Source organism: Micropterus salmoides, unplaced genomic scaffold (genome assembly GCF_014851395.1).
Source record: "Micropterus salmoides isolate LMB-PRFRI ecotype aquatic unplaced genomic scaffold, ASM1485139v1 Ms_hic_scaffold_1, whole genome shotgun sequence".
In the NCBI taxonomy this organism is placed as follows: Eukaryota; Metazoa; Chordata; class Actinopteri; order Centrarchiformes; family Centrarchidae; genus Micropterus; species Micropterus salmoides.
Window position 1 is genome coordinate 18,078,087 of NW_024040040.1, and position 16,532 is coordinate 18,094,618.

At 41.3% G+C, this 16,532-nt stretch overlaps 1 protein-coding gene across 3 annotated transcripts in view; it reads left to right on the forward strand.

Moving 5' to 3' along the window:
- Window positions 1-16,532, forward strand: part of LOC119904608 (receptor tyrosine-protein kinase erbB-4-like) — a 287,263-nt gene that overhangs the window by 201,285 nt on the left and 69,446 nt on the right. For all 3 annotated transcript variants that reach the window (XM_038721419.1, XM_038721427.1, XM_038721434.1), the window contains exons 4-13: window positions 959-1,093; window positions 2,538-2,603; window positions 4,734-4,852; window positions 5,662-5,803; window positions 6,467-6,580; window positions 8,998-9,124; window positions 10,102-10,175; window positions 11,065-11,155; window positions 12,421-12,626; window positions 14,093-14,225. In XM_038721419.1, the coding sequence (XP_038577347.1) occupies window positions 959-1,093; window positions 2,538-2,603; window positions 4,734-4,852; window positions 5,662-5,803; window positions 6,467-6,580; window positions 8,998-9,124; window positions 10,102-10,175; window positions 11,065-11,155; window positions 12,421-12,626; window positions 14,093-14,225 (1,207 nt within the window). The remainder of the gene's footprint in view (window positions 1-958; window positions 1,094-2,537; window positions 2,604-4,733; window positions 4,853-5,661; window positions 5,804-6,466; window positions 6,581-8,997; window positions 9,125-10,101; window positions 10,176-11,064; window positions 11,156-12,420; window positions 12,627-14,092; window positions 14,226-16,532) is intronic.

Below are 16,532 nucleotides of genomic sequence, written 5' to 3' on the forward strand. Positions count from 1 at the left end.
ATTCTGTGTCCATATCCAAAACCTGGATTAGTAACAGGGAGAGGGATTAGAATTTATTATCAAACTCCATGCGCAGGCATCTGTTAAGGGCACTGGTCCTTGAAAAGAAACATATTTTTGCTATTAAGCGAAGGCTGGATGAGGAGCCCGCCTTTGTCTTTGGTGTGCCGGCTCTCACTTTGATAGAGGGATGTGGAGTAGGTCAGGAGAGCTGTGATCCCTTATTTTCTCTGAGTCAGACTGATGATTTGGGCCTGTTGTGAGCCAAGAGCAAGCCACTGAAGATAATAGTGGAGCAATAAAAAATTTAACACATTCCAAAATGCTTTTCTTTTTTACTCTACAAAAAAAGTGAGGTGCAAGATTTAAATACATCAAAACCCTCTCTACTCTTTACCTATAGCATGATTCCCTCTGAAAGAAACTTCACACCAGTCTTCATTTACTAAATGCTTATTTCATGAACAGTATCCGTCAATGAGGATTTCAGAAAAGCTAAAAATCCGTTCCACTGCACTGTTTCAGTTTTAATCAACACAGCAAATATCTGGTGTCTTCCAGTGACATTCAAACTCTCTAACTCTAAAGCTAAATGAAATTATTTAATTCTTGACGCATAGTTAGAAAATTACACTGGCGTACAGTTTTGAGTTCTTTTAGAAGCAAGGCTGTTTTGTTTACATAGTAAAATCCATTTAAATACTTTTTGTAGACTAGTTCTTTATGAAACATGATCATCTTTGTACCTGGCATTGAATTACTGTGTGCATTTGTCAATAACATTTATCTTCATGCTCAGATGCACTTCAGGGAACACCTCATGCAGCGCGGTACTTTGAGACAAAGGGTTTGAGTTAACCTTGAAGTATTGATTTTCTGCCATCATGTACATGGACTATATATCCATGGCTATTTGCTCATTCCTCTCTTTTTCCGTCTTTTTTTTCTCCCCGCACAGAGATACTGAATGGGGGTGTTTATGTCGACCAGAACAAATTCCTCTGCCATGCGGACACCATCCATTGGCGTGACATTATCAAGAACCCCCAGGCTGAACTGCTGGTGGTGCCATCCAACAACAGCAACCTCGGATGTGAGTACTACATGTGGGTGGAAACCAGTGCAACCAGTAACTTTGGATGAAAATCAAATTTTATTTAAGGTATCTTCTGTGAAATGTGGAGGCAAACCACATGGCAATATACTGTAAGTACACACATGCGCACACAGACACACTCCCCTCAACAGCAGCAGTCATGCCCTCTCCCTTTTTTTTTCATTCTGTTTGCCTGGCGGTCATTTGGAAGCAAAATCACATAGTGTTAGATCAATGTGTGAACCTTTCCATTGTAGTGGTATAGTAGCGGCTCTGCAGCGAGGCCCATGGAGCTGCTGTCTGCTGTGCTCTTTTTAAATCTCAGTGAATCTGACAGCTGGTTTGAAGCTGCCCACTTCCCCTGGTGGCCCCTCCCCCCTCCGTGGTCCCCGCAGTCCCTCATCTCCCTCTGCTTTGGACATAACAGGCGTCGCTATCCGGCGGACATTCTGTGTCAGAAGAACTGGCTGTTAAAGACAGGCTCTCTCAAACTTTTCTGCACATTTATGGATGAGCGTCTTGTTCATTTTAAGGGAGAGACAGGGACAGCATAGAAGTTTCTTTGCTCCCTCACTATCAAAACATGTCAGGGTGAACAATAGGGACAGCTGAGGCGCCAAATAGTGAGCAAAGACATAGACAATGGGGGAAATGTCGAGAGTTTCTTTGATGAAAAGGCATGATGACCTTTCTTTGCTTGCAGACTGAGCAGAACATAATCTGCATAGTGTTGACTTGGGAGATAGACATTGTGCAAAGCCCGTTACTCTGAAATAAAGGTTTGAGAGGACACTTTTAAGTACAATATGTGTAAAACATTGCTATTTTGTTGATTAGATGGCACTGACAGAGGAGGAGGAGGAGGATGAAAAGCAACAAAGAACAGAGGAGGTGGGCCAAAAAATGACAAGAGAGCGTGTGGGAGTTGAGGTTGCCAAATCGGGGCCCTTTGCCAAGCTGTAGTTACTATTTAACATTAACAACCCCACAGTGGGAGTGGTTGAAGGGGCCGGGTGACAATCTGCTGCACTATTCCACTTACTCTGTAATTAACCCATAGTCAATTAAGTCTTGATGATGGGTCGCTGGCAGATGAAGGCTGTGGGTGCTCTGTCAGGTCCCACTTTGCCTGTGCGAGTGCTTGACGGAAGGGAGTAGAAGCCTGTCTTTCATGCTTACATTCTCTACAGGCCACAAGGCGCCACAGTGACTCTGGGTCTATTGTCAGATGAGCAGAGGAGATTCGACAGACCTGTCACTGTCACTAGTCGGGGAAGTTTTACGGGTGTCCGTGAGTAGACGATTAGGCATTTGGTGCGTGAGGGGGCTGTATCTTGAAGACGGTTTGTGTCTAAACTGCATCTGAAGGTTTCTGAGGAGTTTTCTGATGCACAGTTCCTGTGTGTGGGTGTGTGTGTTTATGTGTGTGTGTGTTCTGCAGGCAGACGCTGTCATCGCTCATGCAATGGACGCTGCTGGGGCCATCAGGAAGACCAGTGTCAAACCTGTGAGTGATACATACCCCTACAATTACCCTGGAAAGCCACACACCTGCTAACTAGGGTGTGACTAATAGGACATTACAGTTACTGACTTACAGGAATAGTTCAACATTATGGGAAATATGCTTATTCAAGTATAGGCTACATATATAGCATCAACAGGAGTGAAATGATCAATCTGTGTTAAGTACACAACTGTGTGGTTTGCCTAGCTTTGGGGGGATTAACAAACAAGATACGAAGTAGTTATTTCTAAGTTATAGAGTGTTGGTAGGGTTTTTTTCTGTCTTTGAACAGACCCTAGCTAGATGTGTCCCCCTGACGCTGGTCCTTATGCTAAGCTAGGCTGACTATATTCTGACTCCAGCTCTGTACTCACACAGACATGAGGCTGATATCAGTCTTATTAAAAAAACATGCTAGTGGTAGAGGTATTGTTGATGGGTATTTTTACTTTATACAAAGCCCCCTCCTTTTAGTCTTTATGCCAAGCTGATGTCCTGTCTTCTGGCCCAAGCTCAGGTTAACTGCCCCCTTCCCTTATCAAGCTCCGTATTCTAACAAAAATGCAAGATTGATATCAATACTTCCAAGTCCCTTTCAGAAAAAAGGATACATGTATTTCCCAAAATGTTAAACTTATATAAAATAATTTATATAATCTGACAATGAGTGGAGAAGCCTCTGAAACACTATAACTCTACATTGACATCCAGGCTCATGAAATTCTGTTAAATCAGTAATTACTTTAAGGCAGAGTGACCCACTGTGTTTACTGAATTGTGGGAGAAATTGAAGGTATTGTACAGTCTGCTTTAAACTAATCTATAATCTTCTATAATCTGATCAGACACAGATTATTTTGCGGCTGTGTGAGCACTTGGCTACACATCTGTTTTTAGCTTTTTCATTTATTGAGCTCAAAAACCAAAAAAGTTCTTCAGTGTGTTACAGTATTTTATGTTGCTGTGGTGAAAGGAGTTGTCCATGAACAACATAACAAAAAATTGATGGAATGAAAATGTATATGTCTATGACTTTTTATGTTTTTCTCTTGCATGAGCTTTGCGCTTTTATGTTTATGCTTCAAATTTAATGGGCAGCACTTTTTGCCACTAACCTAACCTATATAAAAGGTGCTATATAAATAAAGTTTTACTTATCTCCAAAAGTAAGGAGGATAGCTAGCAAAATTTTAGTTAACTGTATAATTTAACACCGGCTTGTTTTTCACTAATAGACTACAGGGTGTTGTTGTGTTTTTTCACTACTGCATCATTATGTTCCCAACACAGCAGAGTGAGCAAAGCAATTTATAATGCCTCAGTTTCAAGCTCCTGCTGACTCGCTGGCTGGTATGTCTCCTACTGTACCAATAATGTGTGGGAGGCTGTTCTTTAGCACAAGTATTGGGGCAACTTTTATTCAATAGGTACGAGCCACATCCAAGTATTTGTACTATACTAATAATACTGACTAATACAGCTATCTGTAAAGTCGTTTTCCAGTAAAATGCAGGAAAAGCAGTACATATTTCCCTGGCTACCGCGATAGTTGGCATAGCAGTAAATAAAGCCAGGCTTTCTGGGAATTATCAGCACAGTTGGAAGATGTCTTTGGCCAGTCGGCCCTCTTGGCTGAAAATGCCCATTGTATAAACACAGACAGTGAATCAGTGAGGTCCAGCACTATGGAACTTTTTTTTTATAATTTTATTTATCTAGTGGAAAACAAATGAGCTGACTCCAGAAACGTATCACTTCAGATTGGTACCTGGAAACAGCCAAGCACAACCGCAGTTTTCAGCTGCTATTCACTGAGCTGAAGCTGGAGGATAAGAGGCTCGCTCAGGGGCACCTCCAGAACAGTTGTTGAGAGACAGTGCACCATGATTTTATACTCTGTCTGGGCATTCAAGCAAGTGACCTTGTGGTTACAAACCCACTTGTCCAACCTTAAGGTTGCTGAAGCCCCTAGTTTGTTTCTGCCTGAATTCCATATCAGACGATGTTTATGTGCAACTATAACGTGAGCGTAAGGTTGAGGGAGGTGGTATTATCTTTTTTTACGAGTGTGAATGTGCGTGTATGTGTGTGTCAGGCCTTTAAAATTCTCTATTTTCACTTCCTGGGCAGTGACAAAGACGGTGTGTGCAGAGCAGTGTGACGGTCGATGCTTCGGGCCTTACGTCAGTGACTGCTGCCATCGCGAGTGTGCCGGCGGCTGCTCGGGCCCCAAGGACACCGACTGTTTCGTATGTCAGATTGTACACACACACACACGCGCGCACACACACACACACACTGTCACCCTCCTTATTGCACCCTCCTTCTCTTTCTTTCATTCTTTATCTTTTATTTTTCACTTTTGCTTCCTTTCTCTCTTATTCCTGAACAAAAAAGCAGTTGAACACCTCTAACCTCATCCCCCCTCATCATCTTCCATTCCATGGGTCCACATCTTTTGTGCAACATCTGTCATCCTCCCCACCGTAAAATGATACACTTTGTTTACCGGATGATAAATTGATTGTCATTTTACGGGGCTGTGAATATCTGACGCAGTGGCGCTCTTCAAAGAACAAATTGGTGATTCAGTGTCGCAATTAGTATCCATTTTATTCCCTGCAGTTCTTTCTATGTCGCAAACTCGTGCACGACGGCACGCGTGCACACTGACAGAGATGATATTGTAGTTGTAATTCACAGGAAGTCTCATCCAATTCAATTACTGCCGCTTCAGCCTGTGGACACAGACGACAAAACACTTAAGAGGTTTATGGGAAAACATTTCACCATTTACATCATGGCTGTGAATCAATGGCTCCAATTTTTCTCCCATTTGGCATCTAAAGAGACAAGGGACGGCTGCATGATCCGCATGTCGCGGTCCGACGTAAAAATGAAATGCTGCTGTAATTCCCCTTAGCTCACAGAGACTTATGTGGCAAAATCACACACCCCCCCTCGTCTTAACTCGCTATGTTTTACTCCATGCACTTACGTGGGAAGTCTGGCTGCCATCCTCTGCCTTCAGCTGACTGTGGTTATGTGCTTTCTGCAGGCTTGCACCAATTTCAACGACAGCGGAGCATGTGTGACCCAGTGCCCTCAGCCGTTTGTGTACAACCCGACATCTTTTCAGTTAGAGCACAACCCCAGAGCCAAGTACACCTATGGAGCCTTTTGTGTCAAGAAATGTCCACGTAAGTCTGCTTCAAGCAAATTGTGATTTTCTGCATGCACATCCAACAACAATACTGGAACATTACACTGCTCAAACATAGATGCTCATTGTTATTAAGTTTTATGGTATGTGACCTTGTGTCAATTTAAAAGGCATTCATCCCCTATCTATCCTTAAAAACAAGACTCCAGACAAGAATTTCCAGTCGAGATAGATTACTCAAACATAAATAAATTGAGGATCTCAATCAACTAGTTGCTACGCCATCTGTTTCAGCTTCTGGCTGCTGAATAGAAAGCCAATGTCAGTTCTTTCTCTCAACGGATGTGGAGTCAGAGTGCAGCAGTAATCCAACGAGCATGCATTAAAAGTCAAGCCACATCAACAGATTGCACATTCAAGTTCCACTGATCATCAAATGAGCATCCACCAGTCACATTTTTCCATTGCCACAACCAAGTACTAATTTGATTCATTACTTTTCCTGAGTAATATAGCCCTAGACCATTAGTTTTGATCATTATACAAACGTGATCAAAATACAATCAATTTATCACCATTAGCAGGGTCCTTCTAAAAAATTGTTCTAAGAGTAAAGGCTACTCATATTTGTACTTACTACCACTGATCGTCACGGCATCTCTACCACAAAACACTAACATTCTTTTTGTGTTGCTGTCAGATAATTTCGTGGTGGACCACAGCTCCTGTGTCAGAGCGTGTCCCAGCAACAAGATGGAAGTGGAGGAGAACCGCATCAAGATGTGCATCCCCTGCACGGACATCTGTCCCAAAGGTAAACAAAGGAATGTCGTCAAGAATACTACTCCTTAATTTGCCCTATGCAGAATAAGAAAATGGACCATACATTAGCCTGAGCTTTGTTTTAGTGTCATATCTCAGGTTTATTTTTACATTCTCTGCTCCATGTTCTGAACAGTTACATTTGTCAAATCTGGGGTACTAGGGACCACTGTTGGTTACTTTATATCCAGCAAATTTTTAGGGAACAAAATAGGCCAAATGTTTAGCCAAACTGGATGTAACCTAGCCTAATAATCAGACTGAATTTCCATTTAAATTAATTTAATTTATTCAGCTTCACATTGTCAACATGTTAGCCAATTAGTGACCCATCCGTCCCAAAGTCATTTTCAGTCAAAGCTGCTGTGGTGGCTGTTTGAAGCAGTTAACGGTCTTCATCCAGTCACACTAAATAATAGATACACTAGAATTAAAGGTCAAATGTTTTAACTTGCGTGTAACAAACATTACTGGTGCGACGTAGGGTAAAACTTGAGAAAGGCCCGACGGAAGCCTCTCCTCAGTGCAAGTGTCATTGTTTAAGATCCTCTGGTCTGATGAGACCAAGATGATATCAGACCAGAGGATCTTTTTGGTCTGATGGTTGCACTTTAAGTATGTGTCAACATTTGACACTTTGAGTGACTCTTAACAGCCATCACTGGTCCAGTTTTGATGAAACTAGGAATGGCGATGTATTTTATTGCCCGCTGGCCCAGGAAGGGGCTGCATCACTCATAACTGGTGACCGTTGCCTTGTGAGATTGTCAAATTTGTCTTAATGCAGAGAAACTGCACTGACAACAGACAGATTTTTACACTACATCCTGGGTGCAATGTCAGAAGGATATTACATAGAGAAGAAAGTGCAAGGCCAGTAGAGCATTCATGTCGTGTTTCAGTTGTGTAATGTGGAAGTTACACTAAATGAGATGAAACTCAGGTTTTTTGTGTAGTATACATTTCCCCTGCTTCCCAACTTCCTGGCCTACTGCACTGCATTTACTGTATGTGCAAGAGCTTATGCAGTTAAAAACCAATTTAATCTAATAGCTTTATGCTAACAGTCATGATACTGGATCAACAGTAGCCCACAAGAATGACTTTAAAAGCTTTATAGGAAATGTAATTTATTTTTACGGGAGCCATCTTAGCTTTTCATATTCCACTAAATACACTTATAGGTGGTTTACTTATTCTGACGCACCCCAAACAATATCAACACCTTCTTTAATGTTTAAGGCCAAGCAATACCCACTTTTGTATCAACCCTATAGCATGAGGAGTGAACTCTCATTCCTCCCCTGCCTACAGGTTCCATCATAAAATACATACAGTAAACTTTATGCTTGATTATTACTAGACTAAGAATTCTCATAACATTCTGTGTTGTTGTTTTCAAACACATGCAGTTATGACTTAATACAGATTATTCTTTATGCATGTCATATGTGTATATATGTGTTTATTTAAAGAGTTGAACTATGCTACATATCTACAAATCACCCCCTTCTCATATTACTGCTGTTAACATCCACTGCATGCTCATCACATATTAGAGGATAAATATGGCATAAACGAAGGTCACATGTTTGATCCCCACAACAGTCGACATGTTAATTAACATGAAATGGTCCCATAACGAGAAACTGCTCTTACCTACTCAGTAATTACAACTAATTTTGTGTGTGAGGGTGTCAGCTGAACGCCTAAAATGTCTAATGTGAAATTAAACAGCATTACTTAAGTTCAGTACAAAGGGTTAGCCGCTTCATCAAAATTGTTCTCACAAAGGTAAATGATCTGCCCTTTCGCTTTGGAGGGAAGACAATAGTGTTTTCCTTCGGGCTCCATGTATGGGCTGTGGCATCCATTGATTGGCTAATCTCTTGATTACATCGTCACGCAGCGGGGAGGGGTTAATGAGGGATAGCCCAAGGAACTGGGGGAAATGATAACAAATTAACATTTCAGATATGGAATTGGCTCGTATAAATCACTATCAAAAACTGGTTACACCGCTTAATGTAAGCCTTATTCATCATCCCCTCCGCCTCTGTCAGAAATACTTGGCTCACACTAGAGCGCAAGTGTAATTAATGCAGATGTAATGAATTCATTATAGGGAGGAATTGGCTTTGGATTGGTCCGTGCTTTCATCAAAAGAATTCCAGTGCATGGAGACGGGCCATGGCCTTGACTGTGCACCAAAAGAAGGGGTATATTTTCAAAAAAAGAGAATAAAGAATTAAAGCGACAAATAGCTAATTTTCTAGCTAAGTTTCTCAAGATGAGGTCTCTGCGATACAAGGACACTTGGGAGATACTATATTCATATATTCATACAAAAATCTACTTAAAAGTTCATTATTTTAAATAGTACATGTGTGTTTTGCATTATTCTGCCAGTGTGTGATGGCATAGGGACGGGCAGCCTGCAGACAGCTCAAACAGTCGATGCCAGCAATATTGATAAATTTGTCAACTGCACCAAAATCAACGGCAACCTCATCTTCCTCATTACTGGCATTAAAGGGTAAGTGGCAGCTTGAAACCTCAAACACAGTGCTTTCAGAGATTGTTTTTTGTTCTTACTGTATATGTCAGATAAACTTATGGACACCTAATGTCTTTGTGGACGTTTCAAGGTATGTTGACTGGTGATGTTAGCTTAGCTTAGCTCAATTTACAGATATCTGCAGGGTCAAGCAGGAGCCACTTGCAAAAGTAGGGAAATTCATTGTTAAACTAACCCAAATGCACATGGAAGTTAACACTGAGGTGGCGATTTGCAGATCAAAAGACATTTAAAATCTATCCACAGTTGGACGTCTAGACGTTTGGGGTTTATTTGGCCACAGTATGTTAGCAAATGGTGTCTCAAAATTGTCCTTGGGTGTAAATGTGAGTGTGAGTGGTTGTCTGTCTTCGTGTGGCGATGGACTGGCGACCTGTCCAGGGTGTACCCCGCCTTTCGCCCAATGTCAGCTGGGATAGGCTCCAGCCCCCCCCATGACCTTGTACACTGGATAAGTGGTTGACGATGGATGGATGGATGTTAGCAAACATTTGCTCTTCAATACATCCACAAAAATGATTATACCCCCATGTTCATCAGCTAGTCAGTATCTTTGTTTGTCTACTATTATTCTTCAAAATCAATGGAAAACTAACTGGATGTAAGTAAACAAACAGTTCTCTATTCATATCCCATTGTGTCAGAGAGACTGAAATGTGAAGGTAAATGAGCAATGTACTCTCTCCAATCAAAAACACTGCCAAAGTACCTTGAAGCTCTGAGAATAGAATGATATGGAACTATGAACATCACACAGCACGCTAGGGTAAAAGAGCGCTGTGAGTTTGGTATGAAGAACACATTTTTTATCAGTGGTGCCTTTAGGTTCACAGTGTTTTTACCTTCAGGGCTTTTTTTATAAATGAGGTCATACCGTCAACAGTTTAGGAATATTCTGTTTTGTGTGTGTCTCTACTTTGTGTTTTTATCTTTAGGGACATGTATCATGGTATTGGACCTTTGGACCCAGAGCGTCTGAACGTGTTCCGCACCGTGAAAGAGATAACAGGTAAGTCTTGTTGGAGTCACCTTGATAAAACTGACTGAGCAAAACAATATTATTATGTAGTGTTTGTGTGTGTGTATGTGTGTGGATTGTGTGGTAAAAGAACGCTTTAAGAGAATAGTTGAAAGCTGATTTTTGTTGGGGAACTCTTAAAGGTGCTCTGGTGGATATTATGTTATTATGTGTGTGTTTGTCTGATAGTAACACGTGCTTACAGTATGTGCTGCTCTGTGTGTGTGTGTGTGTGTGTGTGTGTGTGTGTGTGTGTGTGTGTGCGTACGCTTGTGAGTGTATTTATTCATTAACTATTAGAGGCCTTAAGGGATGAGCAATACCTTGTATACAAACCCTTTTGTCATATTAAACTGTGACTTGCAGTTGAGCCAAACAGCTAATGGAGTGAAACTGCATTTTCATAATGAAAACCCAAGCAATAAGAAAGAGCGATGGCCATTCTATCCCAGCCATTTCCTGCTCTATCCCTTTAATGTCATTTCCACAGATCCTGATTTGATATAATCTGTCATTAAAGGCAAGTGCAACTCGACAGATTGTGCAGAATATTAAATCCATTCTTTTAATTAGCGTATATTGTCTTCTCCGAACACATTTCCTACAAAGAATGGGTTTTTGCTTGAACTTCACAGGGGAGTGCAACTCCATGACCAAAAAATTGCAGTGCTGTATCTAATTTGAATACAAAAAAGGTTTCTTTTTATTTCCTTGCTAATGATTCTCATGCTTAAGTAGACAAATCCTTTTCCCTTTTCCTTTATCTCCCTTTCACCAATTTTACTGAAAAAATATACTTATGCACTGTTTAAAATCTAAATGAGAATCACTTGAAATAAGTTTATTGATTTGTACTTGTTCTTCTGTTTTGTCTCTTTAGGTTACCTCAACATTCAGTCTTGGCCTGAGAACATGACAGATCTCAGTGTTTTTTCGAACCTGGCCACTATTGGAGGTAGATCTCTTTACAGGTAAGTCTTAATGATACTTTATCGCTCTTCAGACAGTTCTGTGTGTACTCTGAAAGAAAAGTCTGGTTTCCCTACATAGCCCTGGCTCTGTAAATGGAAAACAAAGAAAGTGCTGTGGACCTTGCCACACAACATTGGTCCAGCCAGTCAGCAACATGTGGCGTTAGTGCTCGTGCACAGGAGTGATGGAGAGGCAGGGGGCAGTGGGAGAGAGAGTTCTACACCGGGACATTCGAACATGTTAGAATCTAGGCACAGTGAAGAGGGAGAGATGGCTGAGAAAAAGCCAAAGACAAAAAAGGTATAAAGATTATAAACACAGAATAAAGTTATATGACCTCTGATATTTGGTATTTGGGGTCAGTGCTTCTGAGGGAGCACTGAAGGTAGGTAGTCATTTTAGAGCAGTCCCACATCACATTTTACATGTTTGAACTCAGATTACATTACATGCAATTCAATTTCACATATTTGCTGATGACATGCTCATATTATAAGCTGACTTTGTTCAGAAACATTGTTATCTCTTTCTCTCTTTCTTGCTGTTTTCCTGTATTTGGATGGCTACTTATGTAGCTAATGAGCCGCCAGCCTGTGTTGTTCTGCTGAGAGGCTTTTTGAAGCGCTGCTGTCACACAGCGTTAATTAGCCCTGTTGTGATAACAGGTTCTGTGTTCGCTGGCAAAGGAGATTCGGCGTTTTCCAGACACCAGTTATGAACCTGTAGCTCAGCAATGTTTCACTCAGAGCTGGAGCATCTTCCTTCTGCATCTTACTCATCTCTTACTTTGTGCTGTATTTCTTTTCTTTCTCCTCAGTTTTTCCTGCTTTTTACTTTTTACTTCTCCCGTCGTGTTCTTCTGTTCTTCTCTCATCATCTTTCTCTTTGTCTGCTTCTTTCTCCTCATGTTCTCCTTCTGTCTTCTGGCTGTTATCTTTCCTCTGCCATCCTACTTTGCTGCCTTTTTTGCTGTCTTTCTCACATTTCTGTCTCATAATTTTTTTCTCCCTTTATCTCCATTACTTTCTACACCTCTCTGTTATCTTTTTTAATCTTGTCTCATTCTCTCTTTTCAATTCTTGTTCCTTCTCCCATCCTTTTTCTATTTTCTTCCTACTTTCTGTTTTTTTTCTGTATTTTCTCTATCTTCTCCTGTCGGTCTTCTTCCCTTTCCCGGTGTACTCATTGTTGCTCTTAAATACTCCAATCTGATTTGATTTCTGCTTTGTCTTCCTCCCTTCTTTCTCTTTTTCCGTTCATGCAGTGGAAGCGGTATTTCCCTGTTGATCTTGAAGCAGCGTTGGATCTCCTCACTTCAGTTCCAGTCGCTGGACGAGATCAGCGCCGGGAATGTCTACATTTTCAACAACAGCCGCCTGTGTTTCTACAACACTGTCAACTGGACGTCTCTCTTCAGGACCACGAGCCAGAAAGTCCTCATCCGCAACAACCGAGATCCGAAGGAATGCTGTAAGTTGTTGTGGTGGAGTTTAAATGTTTCACCATTTGCAAAAACCTGCAATTATGGGGGTAGAATAGGAGTTTAAGCATTATTTTAACATCTTTGGATGTTTAAGCAGTGTTTTTAAATGGGACTTTTTATATAGTTATGATGAGGTCATGTTGTAAGTCATGTTGATGCACCTGCAAACTATGCAGGGAAATGCCTTAACTGCCAATATGCTGATACACACACACCCATTAAGATCTCCTGTTCTCCAAATTTCTTTTCGAGTAGCCCTCTAATTAATTCCAAACTTACAGACTCACCTGCATCTCTGCAAATCCAGCTCCGCCCCGGCCTTACACACTGAAATGCCGTTTCTGAGGCGGCTTTGTCATGGGTGTCTCTGGCTCCTCAGCCATGAAAGTCCTTATTCAGTTTATTCAGTGTCTACTGCATCATGCACAGAGGTAGATGAAGCCCACTGCTAGCCACAGGGAAGTGGACACCTGATGGAGTGATGAATAGTCTACATGTGGCTTTGGCAGCAGATGATGTAAACTGACCACATACTGTTGTTTAAAGAGAGCATGGAAAAGTCTGACAGACAGGGCAAGGTATGATAGTAGGAAAAAATATCACGATAGTGATATTAGTGTTATTGTAAATAATTGCAAATGTCGTTATAAGTAGCCATTTTATCTTCTATATTCTTGATTGTAATGTTTGTTACATTTTGGCAGCATGCTGTTAGAATGACAGAGATAACTAGAAAACAAAGACATGGACCACTGTAGTTTTTCATAGCCCTGCCGGGCTACGGTTGATATCATTAGCCAATTAATGAGTGTGCTGTGTTAGAGATCGATTGATGGGGCCTCTTCATTAGGCTCAATCCCCCTGTCTACCATTGAGTGTTTGGCTGTTGACAAAGGGCTCTGCCCCCACCGGGGACGTGGATGTCACTCACCGGATGGAGGACACTCCGAAGTCCAATGAACAGCATCGATTGTTGTGGTCCGACTAGGGGAAAGGGCTTAGGGTTCTGGTTGGGGCCGCCTTTGATGGGTGGAGGTGTGGGGAATACCAATATTTGCTCCCACAGCTGGGCAGCCCTCGGCTAGACCAACACACACATACTCACACACAAACATGCAAAAACATGCACATACACGCAGGGAGATGCACACAACAATTGCTTATCTCCTAGGTATGACTACAGAACAGACACACTCACATAACAGGACACACTTCCAAACTCTACATGAAATAGTTCATAATAAACCATTAATAGATACATTTCCTTTTTTTCTTATATTTTATTGGTCAATTCAGAGCAATTTATACACTGCATAATGTTTCCAGTATGCTTGAATTGCATTATGTGTGTGGGTGTGTATATTCCTTAAACCATGTGTGCATGGGTGTGTGTGTATGTGTATTTGCTCATTTACTTTTTATATTAATTTATTCACCTCCTGTGTCTCCACAGCTCAGCAGCGAATGGTGTGCGATCGGATGTGTTCAGACGACGGGTGCTGGGGCCCCGGGCCTGACCAGTGTCTTTCCTGCCGATATTTCAGACGGGGCCGCACCTGTGTTGAGTCCTGCAACCTCTTTGATGGGTGAGTAATCCATCCGCAAAGTCTTTTTTGTTTCAAATAAAATATGATCCTCCTTTTGATTTAATCTGGGTGAAAGTTTCACAAGTGTCCAGTAGTATGTTTGAGTTGGTCTGACACAAATCTTTAAAATGAGCATTTACCTGAATGTCAGATCGTTATGGTTTCAGAAGACAGTATTAATTCCCCCCGACAGCCATACACGACAAGCAGAATCAATTTAAACAGCTTTGAAGCATGAGAATGAAGTCAAAACATTCTCAAGGGCTCTGGAGGAGGGGAGTCTAATTGCAGATTGGAAAGAATGTAATGAGATGAACCAATAAGGAATTTCACACTGAACAGTGAACAGTTAAAGGAGCATTTTACTCTGTGTTACTTACATTGTCCCAAATTCATTTGAGTATATTGTTGAAGTATCATATATTATTACAAATCGCCCATTTGGGCTGAGTGTGTACTGCTCTGAGGTGGGACATGACTGATATTTGCGACAAAGGCCCTTAGAGTGTTCTCACAGTCCACTGATGTTCTGATTTTTGTGTGAGTAATTACATTCTTGGCTTTATGCTGCCAAGAGGCACATCACAAAGATCACTGCCTACTCACCTGGGGAGAAACACTTCTTTGTAGATGTCGTGTCCAGCCTTTTGTGCTACTCTTGAATGAGCGAGATGTTGTGAATCAGAACACTTGAAAGCGTCCATCTAAAATAAGACTGCACCGGCAGCGTCTGCCTCAAGATAAATATGCCTTTCTTGCAAGCAGTGATGTCAAGCTTGTGTTTTCCCCGGGGGAAGAGGAGAGAGTACACGTATGTTTGTGAGAGAGGGCGTATGAGAGCGAGCAGCCCTCGGTCACGTTGACTTGTTGCTGGTCCTTTCCCGGGACCCTTTGTGGGAGGGAAGCTTTTGAAGTTGCTGGGGAAAAACAGCTCACAGTGGAGGCTTTGAAGAAGACTGGTGAGGAAGAGGCGTGTGGCAGGGAGCTGCTGAGGCACACTTTTTTGCTTTACTGTAAATACAGTCAGCTACTATGATGCATTGTAAGTAGCATTCAAGTGGGTTCTGTGTCACTGGCCTGAGCTGTGGAATCAAAATGTCCATGACCTAAATGTTTGCCTGCTGAACGAAGTCACCACCTACCAAGTGGCAAGCAAAATCTTTGGCAGATAAAGGGTCCTTTGAGATTGAAACCTTGGATAACCTGGGTTTTTCCCCCTGGTTACCACTGTATGCTTTCTGCGTCACTCAAGTCAATACAAAACTTGATTACAAAATCAACTGACTAAATGTTAGTTCAACATTATGCTGTGTGCTGTAGTTGGCGTTTGTATGCTTGTACCCTTTATTTAAATCTAGAGAGTACATGAATAAAATAAACCCCGTTTGCAATGTGTGTGGTTACAATAGGACATAAAAAGAAGAAACCGTGTGATACAAGAGAGTCAGAGGAGGCTTTAAATCATGGCTCGAATTATAGGGGGGATTGGGGGGGGGTCTGACCCCCCTAGTTAAGGCTTGGACCCCCCCCCAAAACAGGCAAAACCAACAGTTCATGGGGGGTCTTTCTTACCTGTATTGGTAAATATTACAATATATTTCCCGTACTCATACCTTATAATCAAGAATCTTGAAATACGATTTCAGACACTTAACCATAGAATAGAACTGATATAATTGCCATTGAGTCCACTTTCATCATAGACTTTAATAGACAAATAAGGAACACTGGATTACTTGAGCACAGTGAAAACACTAAATTCAAGTAGATTTAGTAGCACCAAGTTCTAATCCAATACTGATACGATATAGAAATATGGAAATAAAAACAGTATATATCAAAAAGAAAGGACATGTCTTCTTTGTTTTTTTACACTGGATACGGTGTTTGGTGCAATAACTGTTACCAATGATAAAATTGTAAACTTTATCTCTGGATTTAGGAGTGGTGGCTGCTGCATGTCTAAATATAACATCACCCTAATCTAGTGCAGACAGAGAGAGACTGTTTCAGCAGTTTCTCATTTTACAACACAATAAAAAAATAAATAAAAAAATAAAACAGACAGCTGGGTTTTGTCTGCTACTTTTATCAGTATGAACTTATCTGGTCAATGTCCACCATTTTTGAGTGAGATAAATATTTGTTCCTATCAACATTTAACAAATTTCAAAGGGATAACTGAATGTGGTGCACTGTGAGAAGAGTTTGCCACCTACTCATTGCCGGGGACTGGGGGATAACGGGTATCACAAGAGTCACCTGCAATGCAAGAAAAGGGAGTAGTTAAAAGTTGAACAAGTTTCA